At 37.6% G+C, this 22,408-nt stretch overlaps 2 protein-coding genes and 1 pseudogene across 3 annotated transcripts; 1 reads left to right on the top strand and 2 right to left on the bottom strand.

Moving 5' to 3' along the window:
* Positions 1 to 1,709: 1,709 nt before the first annotated feature.
* LOC133711628 (probable rRNA-processing protein EBP2 homolog) lies at positions 1,710 to 4,327 on the bottom strand (annotated as a pseudogene).
* A 1,849-nt stretch (positions 4,328 to 6,176) lies between these two features.
* LOC133729740 (uncharacterized) lies at positions 6,177 to 8,024 on the bottom strand. The gene is made up of 2 exons (XM_062157329.1): positions 6,736 to 8,024; positions 6,177 to 6,452 (listed from the first exon to the last, which is right to left on the bottom strand). Exons 1-2 carry the CDS (start codon positions 7,084 to 7,086, stop codon positions 6,177 to 6,179), a joined length of 627 nt encoding a protein of 208 aa, XP_062013313.1. The 5' UTR covers positions 7,087 to 8,024.
* Positions 8,025 to 16,294: 8,270 nt separating this feature from the next.
* LOC133727008 (F-box/kelch-repeat protein At3g06240-like) lies at positions 16,295 to 18,196 on the top strand. Of its 2 annotated transcripts, none has more exons than XM_062154637.1 (2): positions 16,295 to 16,472; positions 16,810 to 18,196. In XM_062154637.1, exons 1-2 carry the CDS (start codon positions 16,470 to 16,472, stop codon positions 18,001 to 18,003), a joined length of 1,197 nt encoding a protein of 398 aa, XP_062010621.1. In that variant the 5' UTR covers positions 16,295 to 16,469; the 3' UTR covers positions 18,004 to 18,196. The 2 variants fall into 2 exon arrangements, with proteins under 2 accessions (XP_062010621.1, XP_062010620.1); XM_062154636.1 differs by having other exon boundaries at positions 16,297 to 16,472; positions 16,804 to 18,196.
* The last annotated feature ends 4,212 nt before the right edge of the window (positions 18,197 to 22,408 follow it).

Consider the following 22,408-nt stretch of genomic DNA (forward strand, 5'->3'; position numbering starts at 1 on the left):
AAATTCAAACAAAAGTTTTGTCATCAGTCAACAGTAAAAAGCGATGTCAATTATATGCATACAAATCGGTTTTTGAGGAATCAATGTTAATGACATTGTTTTACATCGCGTGTATTTCTCACCGACTTAAATGACATGATGTCTATGAGCATAATTCTAGTAGTGTAGCTTGTATATGTTGTGTAGTACGGTTGTACACAATAGTTGTAGTACGATTGTAACCTATATATATACACCACAGAATTGGTGTAATAATATATCAGAAAATTCATTCTCTATAACTTGTCTTATTTGACTCTAACTATGTACTTTAATTTGCCACATGTCTAATAAAAGAGCTGCAGAATCTTTGCCAGATCCCCAAGAATATCCTAATTTGTTTGAGGACTGGCAGATTTCGCTTTACCTTGAGTCTAAATGCAATAGGTATCCAGTATCCACCATTCACTTTCCTGTTCAATATTAAGGTCATGAATAATGGGACTTTGGAAAACTGTCCGAGTTTGTGGCGCCCCAGTAGATGTCGCCATAGTCGTTGATTGGTGGTGCTGGTGCAGTACTCTCAGGATCTTATATTTTGATTACATCAACATGAAGAGTTGCTATATCATGCATGGCTCATATAGATAGCATTTGACTGAAGTTGTTATTGGTTGTTAATAATTTGGTTTTTTTTTTTTTTTTTTGTGACCTCTGCGTTTAGATTGACTGGATTGTTTTATGTATGTTTTTTGCAGTGGCAATTATCAACCAGCTGAGCAGTACCCAGTCTATCACCTTAAATATCGCGACTTCTTGTCCAAATGTCTGTAAACTGATAGGAGCATAAAATGCGACGAATTTATAGTTTAATCCTTTACACTTTTGCTTAGTTATTTCGTTAAAAAGATCAAACTAACTTTGTTATTTTCTTAGGAGGTTTGTGGATCAACCATGGAAAAATAGGAGCTCAATTGTGGCAAGTTAAGGCTCAGATGTATAATACTGATGCAAAAGATGAAGGACAACCATTTATGTGGTCAGAAACAAGAAGGGAAGCTTGTGGAAAAATTCGTGCAAAACAGTTGCTGAGAAGCAAAATATGAAAACTGGAATCTGTCTTATTTTCTTCTATATTTGGACCCCATTTTGAAGATATTTTGAGTGCACCATGGCAGCAATTCTTGACTATATTTGAAAACCAGATATTTCACAACAACAAAGCCAAATCAAGTGGTCATAATAGTCAAGGATGAAGTCAGAAACGTTGCACAAAGTAGGCATCCTGATCAGCTTTCCACCTTCAGTCTTATCTATGAAGCATATTGGAGCTGTCTTTTGGAGACTTTCTTGGAAAGTCTTTTGGAAGGTTATTGTTTGGACGTCAATAAATGATATCATAGGGCATTATAGGCCTAAGAAACGTTCAGAAAGATAGCTACAAGGTCGGGGTACAAGCCCATAAATTTGACCAGAAGATAAGGAAAATCTGGAAATTTCTGACAGACCTTATCTTGAAGGCTTTTCAAGGCTGCTTTTGGGCAGCAAGTTGAGGGGATTTTTAGAAGATATTTATACACTCTTAAAGATCAACATCAAGGCTGTTATCTTGTTAAAAATCACATTCAAAGCTGAAATGAAACTGAGTTAAAAGAAGGGCTAAAAAGGCAATCCTAAGTGAGGCAGATAAGGAAGTCACCTTCCTTATCTCTTGGCAGATTGTTTTGAGGCTTATTGGGGATCCTTTGCTGAGTTATACACGTTTTATATGAGCTGTTAGCATGTTTTATATCAGCTGTAAAGGATCTACAAGTCAAAGAATTCAGCCTAAGAAGAGAAAATCAAATAGAACAAGTAAACAAGCTTGGCCTAATTGCAAGAGTGCCCTTGAAACTTGCAACTCCTACATAAAGGGGCCTCCTTCCATGTTTTATAAATAGAGTGACCAACCACATACAGACCATATCACATAAAAAAGAACCAGAGACACACCAAAGAAGAAGAAGAAGAAGAAGAAGCAAGACTGCAAAATCACACCAGAGACGATCGATCACTGTTTCTCAAAGATCGATCATTGATCGTATTTTTCCCAATTTCTGATTTTTGTTGTCTTCCTTTCTCATGAACTCCTTTGTGTTTTTGATTCCAATTATGTGTAACTAAATTTCCAGTAGCTAGGGAGCTGTTGAAGCCCCTAGACATGATCCATAACATGCTTTGATTTTCGGTTTGTTTTCAATTAATAAAGTTGAGGTTTTGTTTACCAATTTCTCATTGATGAATTCTATGTTTGTATGCTTTGGAGGACTACTTAGTATGCATGCTAGGGTTCTAATACTTTGATGGTTTGATGCCTGGATCAATAGTTGGATTCCTCAAATTATCTAGAGAAGTAATTGGTAGTTTTCACTAGCAAGTAAACAAAATCCTAGGTTTAGCAAGGCTCTAAGTTATTTGCGATGCCTAGTGATTGCTCAAACTCTTTTCAAACTTAATGATCTCTGCATGTTTAATCTAATAAACGTACCTTTAGGTTGCATTGCTTGGGAATAGTCTAGGTGTAGAGCACTTCCTGCCTAGCGTACAAGGTAAGAAAGAGTAATAGGTTGTGTTCAAGCGTACCGAGCCAATCTGAGTATCTTCAACTAAGTTAATTGGTGATAAATTGGACAAAGTGTGTTGTGTGTGATTGTTAGGGGTGGATACTTCCTTCCTAGCTAGTTTCATTATCTTGATATCAACCAACTTCAAATCTGCTTCAGTTTCGTTTTTCTTTCTGTTCTCTGTTTTTCTGTATTTTATTTCCATATCAAATCAACTCCAAAAATTCCCAAATTTTGTGTGCTAGACACTTTACGTGTCTAGTATACTTCTGTAAATTTTCGTATTTTTCTGGGTTGTTTTAGTTAGGTTTTTAGTTTGTTTTTCGACTGCGGTTCAGTAGGAGCTGCAGTCACGTTTTTGTGACTTTTTATTATTTTTGTAAATAATACTTTATTATTTTAATTCTTTATTTGTTTACACAATTACAGGAGTACCCTCAATCCCCGGAATGAACGATCCCTGCTTATCCTATACTGACAACTACATTTTGCAGGGTTAAATTGCGTGCTACTTTTTAGCGTGTCATAAACTTCTTTTAAATTGGCTTGAATCTCACAGCAGAAAGTATTTGTGACTATACAGTAATTTTGCAATTTGTGTGTTATACTGCAATATTCAGAGATTTCCTTCAGCTGAAATTTCTTTTGCTCAGTTGTTTTTTTTTAACTTTAAAAGTTCACTTGTATTAGAATCAACACCAAAAGTTAATAGGCTACACAGGCAAGCCCTTACCATAAAGAGAAACAAAACCACAAAATCATTGAGAAATTACAAATCATATCCTCATTTTCTTATTTTTTGAGAAACCATCTTCTTTATTGCCACTCAAATTGTTTCAGCGACATTTCGCTTCCTGGAACCTTTCCTCCCTCCAAATCCAACTTGGAATACTTTATTTCTCTCATTTGGCTTCTTCCCCCTACACCGGGCCTCTTGTTACATCACTTCTCAAATGGTTTCCCATCTTCAAAGGCCAAATCCAACTCGCTTCGTCACCGCAAGCAAACCCACTTTGCTGCCTCTGCTTCCTTCACTGAACAGACTCGATAGGCTCCTTTTTCTGCTTAGCTCTCTCCAACTTCTGGTTCTGAATTTCTTGGCCTCTCTGGCCTTCTCTCATCAGCTTCCTCCATGTTCTTCTTCTCTACCAAAAGCTGGGTCTTCATTTTCTCCATGTGGGAATCTGACCTCACCAGAAGCTTCTCAAAGGCCATCCTCGTTCCATTTAGAGCCTGTGTATAAAACGCAAGCTTCCTTGTCAGGTCATCATTCCACCCGGTCTCTTGCTCAATATCCAACGTAAGCCTGTCCACCCATTTTGCATTTTCAGGCCAGCTCATATCTCCAAGCTTCTCTAACAGACCATCTCTGTTGTATGTAGCATTCTGGGAGGGTTCAGCCAATCCCACATCTCCTTACTCTTCCAATTCCTCCTCGTATTCTTGTTCCAATTCCGAATCAGATACATCTTCTCCCATATCACTATCGTCTTCCAGTTCCTCCTTATTAACCACCATGGATTCTTTCATAGATGCAGCCACTACTGCGGCCTCTTCTAAAACCTTTGATAAAACCCTGGTTCTATCTTCGTTTGCTCAGTTGAAAATAATAAAACTAATGGTTTCCAAAATACTAATTTGCTGGATATTCAGTGGCAGATTCTCAGGTATGAATATTAGTGTTAAAAATATGTGGAATTTGGCCCAACTGATTTAATTGGGCCGAAGTAATGCTTAAGCATTGTACAATCATTTCAGTGTAGTGGTATTTGAGCTTTGATGAACACTAAGAAGATGTTTACATTTGATCCACGTTTAAACTCAAGTCGATTGTTGAACTATGATTGTTGTGGATTAAATGACTTATTGTTCCTTCTAAGTTCTAAAAAAAATTCAGAATGATTACAATATTTTGTGATCGAGACAACAGTCCTTGAAAGAGGGGCATTCTACAAAAGTAGGAAGCCTTGCAAATTTTCAACTACGAATATCCATAGGAATTAATAGCACGGCGAGACAATTGAGCTTACACTTATTTAACTTCCTCTCTTATTTTTGGTCTGAATGGGATGGTTTCAATGTAAAAGCACAAGCAACCACCTTTTTGAGAGAATAATTCCACATGTTTAGGAGAGCAAGTACACAGGGTGCCAAAAGTCCTGATAGGATATACTGAGCTATCATAAGCAAAGAGTATTCAAAGCATTGTCCCAAACTTTGATTATAAGCAACAATTACACCTCACTAGGGACAAAATCAGAAAATTTAATGTTGCCAGCAACTTCAGAAAAGAAATGAGCTGATTACAAACTTGGGAGAGTAAAACAAGAAACTACTATGAGATTGAGGATTGAAGCAATCTATTGGATTGTGATCATCCGACTGAATCAAAGATGAACCTATATATGGACGCAAAATCTCAGAAAGCACTAGGAGGAGATATCAGTCTCATCTGAAAAGAGTGTACAGCGTCCCAAACTAAATTGTTTGGAATCGGGTTAGCAAGATCACGAGGTTTCGAAAAATGGTTGACAATCAAGATGATAGTATCAGAAAAACTGTACACACATGGGAAATTGCCGATTTCATTTAACATGTATAAAACCAAGAAAGGGCCCAATAAAAGAAATAAAAATGGAAATTTTGCACATACTTCCAGTAAAACGCTCACTAGCACGACATGCGGAGGCTCCGCATCCCACATAGAAACAACTCTACTTGCAAGCTTGGGTCCAAATAGTTAGCTGCAACCATACTGGTTGTAGCCAGTGCCATACACATCCTACAACGTTACAGGGCCACATAAACTTCTCACACAGGACTGAGAAATACACCGGAAAAGATGGTCCTCTAGAATTAAAACCCCTAGAACTCAAATGGAATTACAGCTTCAACTCCTGAACCTTCGGAATACTCATATCACCTCCTTATACAAGTAAAAGGGGTAAAAGCAAACTCTTAAGTATCACAGAAATCAAACACTGCTTTTCAAAAAAAAAAAAAAATCAAACACTGATGGAAAATATAATCTCTCGAGTCTGCTCTTTTTCTCCAACTATTGGTCAGATAGTTTTAGCAGCACATATAAATTTTAGTGTATGCCAATTTTGTTTCTATAAAAAGAACTTGCTTCACCCGCAAGCATGAGACCAAACAAAATTACCTTCCCTGCACCACTACTCAGAATAGCAAGTGTCATACACATTCCATGATGTAACAAGTCACTCTGCGCTGCACACTGAAGGCATCAGGAAACCTGAGCAGCCCCCCTGTTGACTGCTTGTGCTAGTCCCTCTTTTATAAGCCATCAACTCCAGTCAACTGATCAGGAATATCAATACGACCAACAATACATGTTAAAGCCTTCAGACCTCCCATCCACCTCGAGCAGTTCAACCATGTAAATGTAATCTTGAAAGCAAATCTGCAACTTATAACCACTGTTAATGTAAATAGGAGGACTCTCCTGCTCGTCTTAAACTCCTTTGTAACCGCGCTAAGCTAGCATATTGTCTTTCCTTGCTATACCATCACAAATTCCAACTCCCAAGTCATTTGCACAAGAGAATGCTGATCACCTAGTTTCATCAAAGCTTAAACAATGCCTATGAGCGAACATCTTTGGTTGCACAAGTTGAAGCCTTTTGAATCTTGGATGTGCAAATGACCGCTCATATAGAGCCTGAATTCAGCTTCCATCCTGCAAGAATACATGCATACAGATACCGCCTTTATAGCTGAATGATTAATCATACATTTCCCCAAAATTAGGAACAAGGATGATCGAATTTCATTAAGCCAGGGATGGTGAAGCTCTGTGCCTTTAGACAACCATATTGCGCAATCAGAAGACAAAATTTTTGAATAAGCCTGAACTACCAGAACAGAAAAACAATGCAGATTACAATTCTTATCGACAGCAATTCTTCATGGAAATAAATCAGGAGACGGAAAATGACATTATCAATGATTGAAACAAGCTCTCACAAGGGGGCATACATCATACAGATAAAGACCAAAACTAATTCTTCTATATAAAAAAGAAAGAAAAAATAGTCTAGGCTGCTACAAGATCATCCTCCTCTTCCTCAAAATATCAATTGATAATATCTTAGGCAATGCAATAAACTTTTTACAGCAGAAAGCAACCAACCGTTTCAGGTGCAGGAAAGTTGGATGGGTTGGTATGGTATTCGAAGCTGCGAAGAGGCATGAATTGGAGTGTTAAACAATTTTTCTTGTCCTTGTCCACCTTGGTGATATCAACTTCAAATTGAAATGGTATGACTGCACCGTGTATCTTATCAGTACCGTTACGGGCAGAAGCGTCTCCACCAAGGAAGTCGAATTCGGTGACAACAAGGCAGGCTTTGTGACCTCCTATGTGCAAAAATTCACAGCGTTGTGGCGAACCCAATTCATAAGGCAACACCGGCAGCCTCAGCTCACCGATTTTTGTGATAATTTCTTGGTTTTCAGACAATGACATAAGACATATACCCATAGACGCCAAGGCTCATAACTGTAGGCAATCATTATTTTCTTGTCATCGTCCCCCTGCAGGTCCAGGACTAAAGCGCTGTTATCGAAGGGAAAAGGGCCACCCCGGCACATAGTAGGGACTAGTCTCCATTCTCTATCCGGGTGGGCGACGTCAAAGCAGAACACTGGACATTTTTCATGGGAGGCAAACATCTTTGTGCCGGCGATTGCATAAGAGAAGTTACCATGGAGAGCCAACTTGGAAAAATGGAGGTTGGGGTAAACCTTCCCACTTGCCTATTTTAGGGTCAAATACCTCAAATGAGGGAGGATGGCCGACCAGCCTATAGGAAAGAGCGTACAGTTTGCCCGCCAGCTCCACCATCAAAGGTTGCATTTTCCCTCCTTGTAAATTGGCATCAAGCTTTCTGATCTCATTTGTGTGAGTTTCAAAGGCATAAACATTTGTATGCCAAATTGAGTCAGGACCTATTGTCCTGAAGCCGAAAGGGGAGCTGGGTGTCACGCCGCCGGTGAAAACAATTTGAGATCCCCAAACACCGCAACCCACAGATCCGGGGAGATGCGTACCGGCCTCATAAGCGACTTGCCGTAATCGCGGTGGATCGTCCCCCACCCCCACCGCCGAAGATGATAACAAATCCGACAGTTTGATGGTGCGGACAACATAAGCCACCCAGTCTCTCCTGTGCTCTAGACAACACATGTAGAATGACTTATTAGCCTCCTCCAACTCCAACTTGGGCTTCGTTGTCTCTTTTTTCTTCTTCTTCTTCTTCCCATCACTGCCGGAGCGGGTCTTCTTCGCCGTCGCTGGTGGTTAGGTCAAGCGGTTTTTTGGAGGACATAGACAAACATTTGCTGCTTTCTCAGAGTTTCCTTCGAGATTTTATATACACAAACGAACCCTCAACTCCTCCTCTCCGACTGCGGTTCGGAATGGGATTCATCATTGGACTTCTGTTTTCTCCGGGCCTACTTTACGAAATTCTAACATGAGCCGGCCCAATTTAGACCATTTTTTCGTAAACATAGACTTTACCTTGTACACCCGTCCAAAACCATCCTTTCCGGCCCAATTATTTACTATACTAAAGTAAAATGAAAGTTACTATTGAATGAATAGTGTTTTGCCCGTTTTGCCCATCAAGTCTCTGCAGTTTTACCTCCTTGGCATTCCAATGGTGTGGGTTTCCAAGACTACTACTGATGGCAATTCCCATTTATCATTCAAAGAACATGGAATAGAGTAGGTAAGTAATTAATTGGATTAAGATACAAACAATGAATCGCTGCCAAACCCTATACGTACTAAAAAAAAGTATGTACTAAAGAATAAGTCTATTTTGAGCATTTGGTTTTGTACTCATTATGATAAAAATAATCACAAAATATGATAGTAGGGAATATGCACTCTGCCCCTATAATTCCCTTCCTTTTAGATATAGTTAGGCCTGGGCGTTTGAGGCCGATAGACCGAGGAACCGAACCGAATAACCGAGGGACCGACGGGCCGGTTCGGGTTTTTGTATTTTTCTTCACGGTTCAGGTCAAAACCGAACCGAATAGTAAACAAACGGGTCGGTCTCGGTTTCGGATGATACTGAGTTCGGGTAGACCGACTCGGACCGATATTTTCACTTATACATGTGGCAGTATTTTATTGGTCTTTAATTTATACATGTGGACGACCAAACACCCTAACCTCAGCTCATTTTCTCTCATTTGCTCGATCATTCAACTCGAGCTCTCAACTGTTCTTCCCCAATTTTCATCCCCAAACCCTAACTTCATCCCATTTAGGATAATTTATTGCATCAGTTGGTCCGATTTCTTCAATTCATTGATCATATCCTTCCCTAGACCCAGGATTTTGACTCGAGCTCTCAACTTGTTTCAATCTGTCCCATAATTGAAAACCATAAAACTCCAATGGGTATGATAGCAGCAGTTTAGCTTTGAAAAATTGGACCCAAGATGCTTGTAAGATAGCAGCAGTTGAGATGATAGTGATGGATGAATTGCCATTTAGTGCAATTGAGAGGAAAGGGTTTATGCACTTTTGTTCAGTGGCATGCCCTAAGTGGGAAATTCCATCTAGGAGAACCATTGTTAAGTTGTTTTTGAAGATGTATGATGAAAAAAGACTCGAGTTGAGGAAGGAGTTGCAGAGCCATACTTTATGTTTAACCACTGATACATGGACATCAGTGCAAAACATAAACTATATGGTCTTGACTGCACACTTTATAGATTTTGGATGGAAAATGCACAAAATGATTCTAAACTTTTGTGTAATCTCTAATCACCAGGGCATAAGCATAGGGAAGCTGTTTGATTCAATGGGGTATAGAGAGGGTTTTGACGATTAGTGTTGATAATGCCTCTGCTAATAAGCATGCAATTGACTTTGTGAGAAAGAAAATTGTAAATTGGGTGAAGCAGCCGGTTATGGGAGGCAAATTTTTGCATGTGAGGTGTATGGCTCACATCCTCAATCTCATTGTGAGATCAGGACTCACAATGTTGGATAAATATGTGAGCTCAATTAGGAATGCAGTTAAGTATGTGAGGAGCAGTTCGGCAAGGCTTGATGCTTTCAAGAATTGTGTTGAGAAAGAGAAGCTGGAGTCTAGAAAAATATGTGTATTAGATGTTCCAACTAGGTGGAATTCAACTTTTATTATGTTGGAGACTGCTCTAGGGCTTAAGAAGGCCTTTGATCTAATGGCTGACGGTGATGAGTCCAAGTATGAGAGCTATTTTGATGAACCTGATGATATTGAGCCGGATGAGGATGGATTTGTATTGGTTGATCTCAAGTCAAAAAAGAGGATTGGACCACCAGTTCAAGCCGATTAGGACAAAGCTAAGGTTTTCGTCCAGTTTTTGAAGGTTTTTTATGAAGTAACCTTGCGGGTTAGTGCTTCAACAAGGCCTACCTCACATAGAGCTTTTCATGACATTGTTGCCATTCAATCTGAGATTGAGGATCTGTTTAACAGAGAGGAAGATCAATTTGTGAATGAAGTAGAAAGAATTCTTCAAAGGATGGCTGTGAAGATGAAACAAAAGTTCCAGAAATACTTTGCACAGGTAGATGACTTGAATCAGCTTCTTTTGGTAGCTTTAGTGCTTGATCCTAGGTATAAACTTAGGAATTTCAGTAGCACATGTAGGAGATACCTTGCAATGGATGGAGTTACAGTTAAGAAGAAGAGTGAAGAACTCAAGGAGTTGGTGGTGGCACTTACCGATTTGTATGCATCTTCAAATGGTAATCAGAAAGCCAAAAGTAGCCAAGAAAGTGGAATCACTGGTGGAAGCACATCTAGTACAAGGACAGTGAGTGGCAAGAGGGCAGATATGATGAATGATTGGAGAAAAGAACTAGAGGAATCAGAGGAGGTGGTTGTGCAACATGAAGTGGACAGGTACTGTCTTGATCCAATTGATGGAACCTTTGATGATGATGAATTTGACATTTTGTTGTGGTGGAAGCTTAATAGAGTTAAGTACCCAAATCTCCAGTGTGTGGCCAAAAATGTGCTTGCAATCCAAGTGAGTATAGTGGCTTATGAAAGTTCTTTCAGTACTGGAGGTAGGGTCATTGATCCCTTTAGAAGTTCAATGACTCCAAGAACTGTGGAAGCCCTCATATGCATGCAAAATTGGATCAACTCACAGAACATATCATAGATAGAATACTTCCCAACTGCTGAAGATATGGTGTTCTATGAAAAACTTGAAAAAGGTGCTTGATTGTTCCATTACTTGTGTTATTTATTCTTTAAATTGTGCATTGTTGAATTGTTAGAAACTTAGAAGTTTGAACTAAATGTGTGTTTTTTGTTTTTGTTTTGGACTTCTTGTATAGAACATCAACTTGAGGATACTGCATCAAGTCAAAAGACTCATGCCTCAAAGCCTTCAAAGACTGCAAAGTTGTATAATAACATTGATCACAGTCTGCAATCAAATACTTCAACTTAATTCAGGTTAGTTACTAACAAAAATTTGAACTAGCTGCTGTTGGTTTCTAATTGTGTCATAATTATGATGTTGCAGTAAGTGTTTTCTCATCATTTGTTGCAAATTGCAGGTTGTTTGAAGTCAGGTTGCTGTTGGAATGTTGAATGATGCAAATGGAACCTTGGAGAGTTGAAATGGACATTACCTGTGTATTTGTTTCTTTTTCATTCAGTTGGTTACTTTGTTCCTCAGTTTGTTAATGACAGAACCATTGCTGCATTTGTTTTGATTTTTTTTATTTTTTTAACTTCTTATGAGTTGTGACTTTGTGTGATTTGTGTCTTTCCTTGCTCCATTGGACTATTGGACTTTAAAATAGTTATGCAGTTTGTGTTTAATTATTAGATCTGCAGGTTGTGTTTGATTTGCAATTTTTCATTTTATTTGTAATGACTAATGAGTTAGTGATTTCAGACCTTAAGTTGTATTTCTCTATTTGATTTGCTGCATTTGCCATTTGTAATGTATTAATTTTTGTATGCATTTGAGGATTTGACTGGAAATGCTTGTCTAAATGTCATGAGTAGATGCTACAAATCAGGAAAATTGAAAGTTCCAGCTAGACTTTGGGAATTGCTGATATTGAAGGTCTGAAACTCACTCAAAGTTTGAAACTGTGTATTAGGACCGAAAGACCAATAGCCCGGACCGATTGTTCTCGGTTCGGGTTTTTATCGGGCTTAGCATAATGAAAACTGTGGACCGAACCGAGACTGATACTTCGGGTTCAGGCTCGAGTTCATCGAATTTCAGGCCCGAACCGACCCGCGCCCAGGCCTAGATATAGTTGATAATGAATAAAATTATACACCCAATATTGAGCTATTTTATTTTGTCATTTTTCAAGACTCCATAGTTATTATTTGTATCCAATTGAAATTCATCTAAATTAAAGAGATATATAGCAGCATTTCGAGGTGATTGGAAAATATGCACAATGTGAGGTGAGCCGCATAAGTAATGAGGAAAACTCTTGAGATTATAATAGACCGTAGATTAAGACGCATAAGTAATTCAAATTAATATTTAAGTTTGTGTGCAAAAGATATCACAAAGTTCCTCATGACATTGTCATCCAACGCACTACAAAAAGCAAGTAAACCATGCCACTTAAGTGAATAACTTATTGCACCAAATGATGAGGTTCTTTAGCGTAAAAGCAGCCTCGATTAGTTGCGCTTCAGAGTTAGGCCGATTTACTGCTGAATTTCCCCAAAATTGTATTGATGCCCTCATCTGGATACTAGGAAACAATGCAGCTACCTTTATCTCAACAATCACATCTGCAATGCTAAACTCAACTCCACATGTGCATAAGAAGTATATATGGACAAAGAGAAGTTTATGAGAGTAAACATAATACGTACTGATCGATATGTACATAGAGAAAGCTAATCGATGGTTTTGAGTGGAGATCAAGCCATCCAAATTCAGTTAACTGTCTCGTTGGTCAAGAGATCGAATAAGCCAGTTTATGCTAATATCGATGGATGAAATATTTCATGGTTCTCTTTCTCACACAATTTAAAATGATCCCAAAGTAGTTGTAGTTGCAAGTTTAGCAATACATTTATCACATAACTCTTGCATGACATAACTCCTGAACATAATCCACTGTAGGCATGGATATTACAATTTAAACAAATAAGTTGCAGATTACAATTTAAGGGACTGCTACTGTTAGTCATTGAGACGATCACAGTCACATAATATTACAACATCCCAACACAGATGTTTAGCTCATGTGGTCTTTGTATATGAACGATTCACTATTCATGAATTTTCACCTCGATCAGGGCAAGCAAAAGAAAATTACCTTTTCGTCTTTCATATATTTAACTAGGAGCATGAATTTAATACTTTGATACCTAACTGGCTTTCGTTGTTCACGTACATCTTGCTTTTCATACATCGACCCTCTTCTTGCATAACTTTTATTTACTTATTTGATGGTGTTCCACCGGAACACTGATAATATTACTAAAATAAAATGAAATGTAAGTGGAATAATAAGATATTAGCTAGAGGTAATTAAAAGTATTCATTAGCTGCTTCGAAAATATGAGTCGTTCCCTCAATAACTTAGTACTGCCCACTTTGTAGAGATTTCAGAGCATTCACTGAAGTTAGATCTTAGCAATGTCATGTTGATAATCATGAGTGCAAATTGTACACCATGGCCTGAATTAAGAGGTTGAAGAGACTTCAAAGTTATTAGAATCACAATCATGATGTGGAAGTAGTGCGCATTACTATGGCAATCAACTTCTTGAAATATCGAAAGTCGCTTTGCCATATCACGTAACATCGCTAGCTAAATGTTGTGTCAATTTCAAGTGGGAAAAAATCACAAAACAGTGTATGATCTTTGAATGATTCTACATTTTGGTCTATCAACTTTCAAAACTACCAGATTGGTGTATCAGCTTTGCATTCCGTCTATCATTTTGGTGTATGCCGTTAATTCCTCCGTTAAGTATGCTCATGTGATCTGTCATGTGCCATTTTCCAGGGGTATCTTTGTCATAATGGGGTTTTGGCTATAATGCAGACACAAAGACTGTTTTTTTTTTTCCTTCTTAAACCTCGTTGATTTATGTTATTGAACAAAGCCTTGAATGCAATCACAAAATTGAATAGCCAGCTAAAACCACAACACATTGATACAAACACACTCAAAAGACCAAAGAAAAACATAAACACCAAACCGAAAAATCAAGAGAGGCTATCTCTGGACCAAGAGAGCCGGTGTGTAAAATAAACCAGAATAAGAGATTAAGTAAACCCAAATCATAATCATCATAGATAGAGAGAAGTTGTTGCCACTTTTCAGAGAAAAAAATACTTCTAAGCTTAATTACTCCTTAAAAATGAGAGATGCAAAATCACTTACCATCAATACACATTTGCTCTCCATCAAGCCTGAAATACTTATAATAATTCGACATCATCACTCGACCTATCAGTAAGATTCGTGAATCGAATCTCAACGCGGTAAACTCTAGTTTTCACAGAATCTCATAGAAGAAATTGCAAGAGAGAGCTGAGTTTTTATCGACATGATCGTTTCGTTTCCCTATTTGGCGTATGGTTTGAGAAGAGAAAAGCATAACCAATTTCTATCGAAAGGGTTTTGAGTTTTGACATAATAAGACGAAAATAACCCTAAAAAATGGCACATGATAGACCACATGATCATACTTAACGGAGGAATTAACGGCATACACCAAAGTGATAGACGGAATGCAAAGTTGATACACCAAACTGATAGTTTTGAAAGTTGATACACCAAAGTGTAGAATCATTTAAAGTTCATACACTTTTTGTGATTTTTTCCCATTTCAAATTTAATTTCTTAAATTAGAAAGTGGTTTCTTTGGAGTATCAGATCCTTTGTTTTTTGTCCAAAACAATGGGAGAAAATTATGCATTTATAGGTTTGGTTAAGGCCAAAATGTATCATTTTACCTATGCCAAATCATTTAGCAATTTTGTCTTTGATACAAAACTAACTATTTCACGATAGTTTGACACGTCATGTGCATGAGCATTCTTTTAGCACATTTTCATTTATATTTTATGGAATTTCGGCCATTCCTCATACTAAAATCGAATGTTGGAGAATCTGAATGTACTAGAATCGCTTCAAATGTTGTTCTCAATCTACCTAATTGACTGACAACATAGATGAGAAGTTGAATCTGATCAATGGACCCCCATCTATGGTTTCAATAAGATTGAAGTTCAACAAAAGGACATTGAATAGTGAGCTTCTGGTTATACTCTTTGCAGTTTATGAAAACCTAATCATGTGTGGACTATGATTAGTCTACTTTGACGTGAAGTAAAGTATATTTTGCAGAGGAGTTGACACTATGAGAAAATGTTTATGGGAAGGTTTAACGTTTAGGGATCATCAACTCTTGTATAAGGCTAGGTCCCTGTTTCTCATAATCATCAAGCAATATTGTTTACCCCATTATAGACAACTAAAATATTGGAGAGAAATAGAAGACTTGTGCTTTCGGCATTACAATGGCATCAACATCATGAGGCCGATAGACCGAACCGAATAGTAATCTTACAAGCAATCTTATTTGATCATTGTTTGTGTTTTTGGAACACATATGACTCATGTGTGTTTGTATTACTCTGACAGAGTCCAGTTAATGTTGAACACAAGGTAATGCAACAACCATAAGTTGGTCGGAAAAGAAATATCATTTTTGGAAGCCTAAGATTTTTTGGTCCAAAGGAAAGTCTCCGTGGTAGTTTAAGGGTCTTGCAATAGTCATTTTTCTATTTTGTGAAGAATATTTATGAGTCTAGTGCTTTAAGAGTATATTTAAATCTTAGGGTGAGTAATCAAGGGTCTTGAGTGTGTCATTATGTCTATTTAAGTCTTTAAGTATTCAAGTATCTTTTTTTGATGAACAGAGGATGGGCTAGAATGCCCAAGCCAAGTATTAGAGGGTCTTATTATTAGCAAGTCTTTAATAGAGTCTTCTGGTGGTCTAGGAGTTTAAGTGTTAAGTTTGAAGCTAATAAATATGGCTACCTATTGCAAACCCAAATTAGATTAGAATGAAATAAAATTTGTTGAGGGTTTGGTCCCTTGGTTTATCTTCTCCTACCCATTCTATTTCTCTCCTCTAACCTCACTCGTTTTATTTATCCCTTCTACAGCTAAAACCCTCTGTTTCTTCTAAATTATTATGCTTTTTTAGGTGTCGTTTGAGATTACTTCGCTTTAAAAAAAATCATCTTTTGTTTAAAATTTTAATCTAAATTGTGTTTGGTAAATAATTAAAAAGCATCTTTAATTGAAATTACAGGTTACATGCAACAGATTTTAGAAGCAACTCAAAGGTTGCTTTTAGAAGTTGTTTTGAAGTTGTTTTATGTACTGACGACACTTTTAAAAGTATTCTTTACCAAACACGAACCTGTTTTAATTCACAGCTGATTATTCTCACAACATAACAATAACAGTTTTTTTTTTAAAGTCACAACAATCCCAAACTAACTCTTAATCTTTCAACACACCCAAACTATGCTCTCACCAACCGTCGCGGTTTGCTGCATCACAAGGTCTAGTTAGAGTGGGCTAAAGTTTTGTTTGGACAAAAGGTAGAGTGGGACAGTGGGTTAAAGTTGAACCCAAGGTCTAGTTAGAGTGGGCCCACAAAGGCCGGGTCCTGCAACAAGTGAGCAAACATAAGAACAACCTCTCATGTTCTAACGCAGTAGGAGAAAAAGACGAGCGAGTGCCACCCAGCCAAATCGAATGACGATGCAGGAGCGTTGCTGATCGAAGCGGAGCTCCATCAGAAGCGATTGATCAGAAAAGTAATGGTAAAGTTGTAAGCTTTATTTTCAACTAAATGCTCCAATCTGTTCTGTTCTTTTCTTTTCTTCTCTGTTAGATTTTGATCTGTAAGACATTCACGGTTGAGAACCATGGAGATGTTTGAGCTTGGTGGGGGGTCTATTTTGGTATTTAACTTGTTAGAAATTCCTTTGTCGCTCTTTTTTCCCCAGAGACACCCCACTTTTTCCTTTCTTTTTTAATGTTTCAGTGTTTCACACACACACACACACCCCTATCTATAGATTCTTGAGCTTTCCGCAAATGTTTTTCCGGAAGCTTTCGTAGAGTGTGGACCATTAAAAGATTTTTATTTAGGTGAAGATGAAACGACAGTTGACAGGGATCCAAAATGGCGACCTTCCACCCGAGATCATGCATGAGATTCTTTCAAGGCTACCAGTGAAGCCCTTGTGCCGCTTTAAGTGTGTATCAAAGCCATGGCGGTCCCTAATCTCCCATCCTGATTTCGTTGCAAAGTATTCCAAAGTCATTGAGAATAAGGATGTATTCTTCCAAAGACGGCGCCTCCTGTTTACTTTTGTTCGCCAGGAACATCATTGGCTTTACTCTTTGGATCTTGACCAGTTTCTCAATGAGAATCATAATGTTGATGTTGGTGGTTTAGTAGCAACACCCGCTGAGCTCGACTTTGTTTACAAACCTCTTCCAAGAGGTGGACGTGATTGGATTCCCTTTGTCCATTATTCCTCCTATGGCTTGTTCTTGTCCCGGATATGTTGTGGCGACTTCAGTTTCAGTTTGATAAACCCTGTAACCAAGGAATCAAAGAAACTACCAAAGACACCAATATGGAGACTACCAATGAAGCCCTTATTTCGTGGCGTGAGCTTAAATGGGCTTGGATTTGATTACTCCACCAATGTATACAAGGTGGTTAACGGGCAGCATTATGATGATGGAACTGTGTTTAGTGTCTATTCATTGCAGACTGATTCTTGGCGACAGATTGACTACTTATTTCCCTACAAAGCTTTAGATTTTGATGGGATCGTGGTGAATGGTGCTGTTCATTGGTTGGTTAGGAAGGTTGCAGATCGATCATTAGTGATTATATCTTTCCTTTTAGCAGAGGAGGAGGTTAGAGAAATTCCACTACCGCCCATTCCCGGTACTTGTTCAAGTCAACTAGGAGTATTCAGAAATTGGCTATGTATAACATTAGCATTACCTCGGGCTGAAATAGCACGTACAAATAATGAGTTTTGGGTCATGAAGGAATATGGAGTGACGGAGTCTTGGACAAAAATGCAGGTCTCCAAACCATATAAGGAATTATCACATTCCAGTTTCTGGACAGAATCTCATGATCTGATGCTGTTTGATAAGTCATTAGTAATGTACAATTTTAATGATGGAACATTTTGGAATCTATCAATTAGTGATCTTAGCGAAAATGGTCATTTTGGTAGCATCGGTATCTATGTGGAGAGCCTACCTTCACTCACCGATCAAGAACAGCATAAGAGGAGTAAAGAAGATAAATCCACTCAGTGACATCCTTGAATATTTATTCCTTTCTTTTAGCATAACCTCTGCGATTGTTATGCGAGGAGGCTCTTGTATGTACAAGTCCAGTGCTGGAATTGTATTATTTAACTATTATTCAAGTCTTTCACATATGACTTGAACTTCTTATGTGCCTTTGTAACATCAGTATTCCTCTCTATTTAAAACAAATCTTCATGGATATGTATCTAACATTTTATTTTTTCCTAATGGTTCCCTATATGATTTGGATCAGCTCTGGATCAATTAAATCCATAGAACAGCAGTTTGGTATCAGTGTAATTTTCCTGTACCTCCTTTGATCAGTTATTAGCTGCTTCTTTTACGTGTTTCTGGCATTCCACACAGAACACATGAAGCACCAAATTAATATTTAATCTTTTTCAATGGCAAAAAGTCCAATTTATACAAATCTCTGGTCATTCTTACACCCCAAGTAAAATAGACTTGGTGATTCAATACACAAGTTTTGTGGTTCTTAACCTGCAGTCTTAATCCCGATAACCCTACTAGGTATCTTGCTTTGTTGCCTGGTTGCCCCATCGTCTCAGTGAAGTTCCTGTGTTCTGTGTGGAATGCCTTTGAAGCATGGCAAAGGGGATGGGAACTTAATTCCATGGAGTTAGGCTGATATATATTGTTTGTATTCACTATTTGAGACTGAAGAAGCTAGTATACAAATGCAGCCATGCAGGGTAGTAAGGACTTGAGGCTATTCCAACTTTAATCAATGATGGAAACCGAGCGGCGAGCACTGATGCATCGCAGAGGCAACAAGTACGAGAAGTATTAGAGCTCTACAAAGATGTAGAAGATATCATTCGTGTCTCGAGTCACAGAACTCCATCTGTTTCATAAATGTCCTGTTTTCTGTCGTACAAAAAGTACTTGTAAAGAAGACAGTTTTCTCAACTCTGTCTTCTGTTAAAACAAAAGCTCACATGCCATTCAAAAGTAAAATCTATTAACTTCTCAGTCTCTTCTTACAAGCAAAGAGAAATTGCATTGTTCTTTTACACTATTTTACAATTATATAAAATGCTTGCGCATGTACAAGGGCTACACAACTGTGCCTGTAGACCTAGTACAGAATACCTATGGCTATGTATATAACCAAACATTTTAGACACCACTATCTTAACAGAGAATTGAGGCAACTATTTGACGACCAACAGAAACGCCAAGCAAGCTTCTTAATGCCAGCTCTCAGCTTCACGCCACAGAATAACGCAGGCTAGCTATTGCAAGAAAAACCATAACCCAAGGCAGTACAATCTGAAAGGCTACAAGCATAGTCAACGCTACTTGGCAAACCATACAAATCTTTAGCATCTGGATTCAGCATACAACACCTATTGGACATAACTCATGAGCATCATCTACTTTAGTCATGGATATTAGAATTTAAACATTAAGTTGGAGATTACGACTAAAGAGACTGTTATTATTAGTTACAAAGACCATCACAATCAAATAAAAGAGTCTCCATTCAAATAAATCCCACGAAAACATAATATAACCGCACAGGAATCACAAGCGCACTCCTCGTCTTCATTATTGTGACCACTGACCAATATGGAGAAGTTGGGAACCCAATTCAGGTAAACTGTGTTTCATTTTCGATGCTTGCTTTGACTGGTCATAGTATATAATGTGTCCTGAGCTCTCAGAAATAGCTCAGCCTTATAGAGTAGATGATCTAAGCCTTTCACACTTATAGAGAGCTCTCGAACATTTTTGTTTAACAGATGAGGTAATTAAAATTTTGAAATGAAACTTTTGGTACACTAAGAAACTTTTCCGACTAAAGTCTTATCTGTACTATTATAAGTAAGGAGACTTTGTTAGTCTAAGTGATTGTGAAATTACATATAAATCCTTACATCATACATTAATTCAAAATTACATTTAATAATTAAGGAATAAGAAGGTAAATAACAAACTCAAAATTGAAAAAGATAAGGAAAAAAAATTCATTCCTCTGCAGGTAACTTCTCACTATGTGCATTTTATCCATGAAAAAACTTCTTTTTTCTCATAAATTAAAAAAATAAATATTCCCACTATCTTGAGTAACTCTCCACATTTTCTGATAAGTTTTCTCACATTTATTTAATTAATTATTAACATTATTTTTTTTCTAGTCTATTTTAAGTTACGCGTTTTACTTTAATTTCAATTTTCACTTAACAGATTAAAATGTGCACCGGCGAATCAATGCAAAATTATCGAAGTCTCGTAAAATTAGAGAAACTTAATTTGAGATGAATAATAGGAAATTAATTGTCACGCCCCGAATTTTGAATAAAGGAATTCAAATTTGAAACGCGAGAACAAACAATCACAAGAACACTCTTAGAAAATTTTCAAATAAATTAAGCAACAAACAAACTGAACTCACAATGTCAATACCGACTCGTTCTTTAGAGTCACATATTACATTACAATAGTTTACAAATTAAACTGAATATCAATTCAACGTGTGTCACGCCCCGGATTTTGAATAACAAATCCAAGTCCGAAACATGAATTAATACAACTCACATAAATACAACCTGAATTTTTTCTCAAAACAACCACACCTCACATCGCTCGATATTACATAAACCAAATCTCAAATTTGTTTATTATAGCACACTCTCACCAATTTATATTGTAAGGTTCAAATGAGCATAACTCACCTCACAATTACAATTGCTGTAAAACTAAAACAAATTCTCTAACCCGCACGATCACCGTCCTGATTCTCCTGACCTGCAGGATTACCCGCTACACCGTTTGAATAGTGTACCGGGATTGCAACAATACAAACCCGGTAAGCTTTTTGCAAAGCTCGTATGAGTAAATGAAAGGATTGCACGATTTAAAGTAACCAAATCAACTCAAGCATAAATTCAACTCAAGTATTTTCTTTGCATAATAATTGAAGTGTACAACGTCACTTCAAGCATCAATCAACTCACATCTCAACATGACTACTCAAAAACAAACAACTGTTTACTCAATATATACTCACAGGCTTATGATTTATTTATATAAATCATCCCATGCAGTATATTATACTTACAGGCTTATGATTAATTAGATTAATCACCCCATTCAGTATATCATACTTACAGGCTTATGATTAATTATATTAATCACCCTATTCAGTATGTCATGTCATACCCAAGGGCATATGATAACTCGTTTATCCCCCAAGCAGTATGACAGCAGACAGACTAGAGCTCTAACTGTATCGTAAAGTGTCACCTGGGCCAAGGTTCACCTTACGAATGACTGCTTTCCTCAATTCACTCGACTCCTCATTTAATTCATCTCAACGACTCAACTATCGCACTTTACTCAATTACCCATTATCATAGACAACACAACATCTAAGATAAATCACATATTCCAAAGGGTAATGCTCAAAATATAACTCAGTAAATCACATCAATACTTCACCCGATGTCACACCATCCAATATATATTCCACGTAAATATATATATACGTAGTCACCCACACAAGAGTGACCACTAATACCAACTATAGTTCACATGCAATAAAATCTAGAAATTCATTTTTATAGTTTAAATACATTTTACTTACCTATGGACCGTAGTCGATCAAGTCCATATAATTTAAAACAAATATTTATTTTCATAAAACAATTTCCACAATTTCCCAATTAAATAAAATCACCGAATTTCGGTTCGTGAATGAACCATGTGCGATTTACTCACCTCGATATTCCCGCTGCGTCTTCAATTCAACACAATACACACCGAAACCGCTCACCCAAGGAAGACCGTCAATCACCTAGTCAAACATGACCTTAACTTAGCCAACAACTCAAAAACATACTCAAACGACAATCCAACGGTCGGATCGAAATTAAATGATGATCCAACGGTCGGATCCTCACGGATCGCCTTTAGGATCACCCTCCAAAAATCATCACGAAGATCCAACGGTCGGATCTTCCTGAATCGTCCTTACTAACATCTTCACAAATTTATACAAAAATCCGACGGACGGATTCTCACGAATCGCCTCCCTAATCACTGTTTTGCATTTATACGAAGATCCAACGGTCGGATCTTCGCCCATGACCACACAAAGTCATCGGGACAGTCATACGATCAACATGTTATAATTTGAAGTAAAACCGATGGTCAGATCTTCGCAGATCGTAAACCGAAGATAAACCGTAAAAACGTTAAATAGTAACGTCAAAACGTAAATCCATTATTTATCCACATTTTCTAAAATAACCTTGTAATATATCAAAACGCTCGTATGGATGCGTAGATCATCGTCCAGATAATATAAACTCAAAAAAAGGTCCGACCCGCCGCCACAAGCGGAGGTCAGACGGTGGTCAACGCGGCGGTCAACGAAGGTCAACCA

This window comes from Rosa rugosa, chromosome 1, assembly GCF_958449725.1.
Source record: "Rosa rugosa chromosome 1, drRosRugo1.1, whole genome shotgun sequence".
NCBI lineage: Eukaryota > Viridiplantae > Streptophyta > Magnoliopsida > Rosales > Rosaceae > Rosa > Rosa rugosa.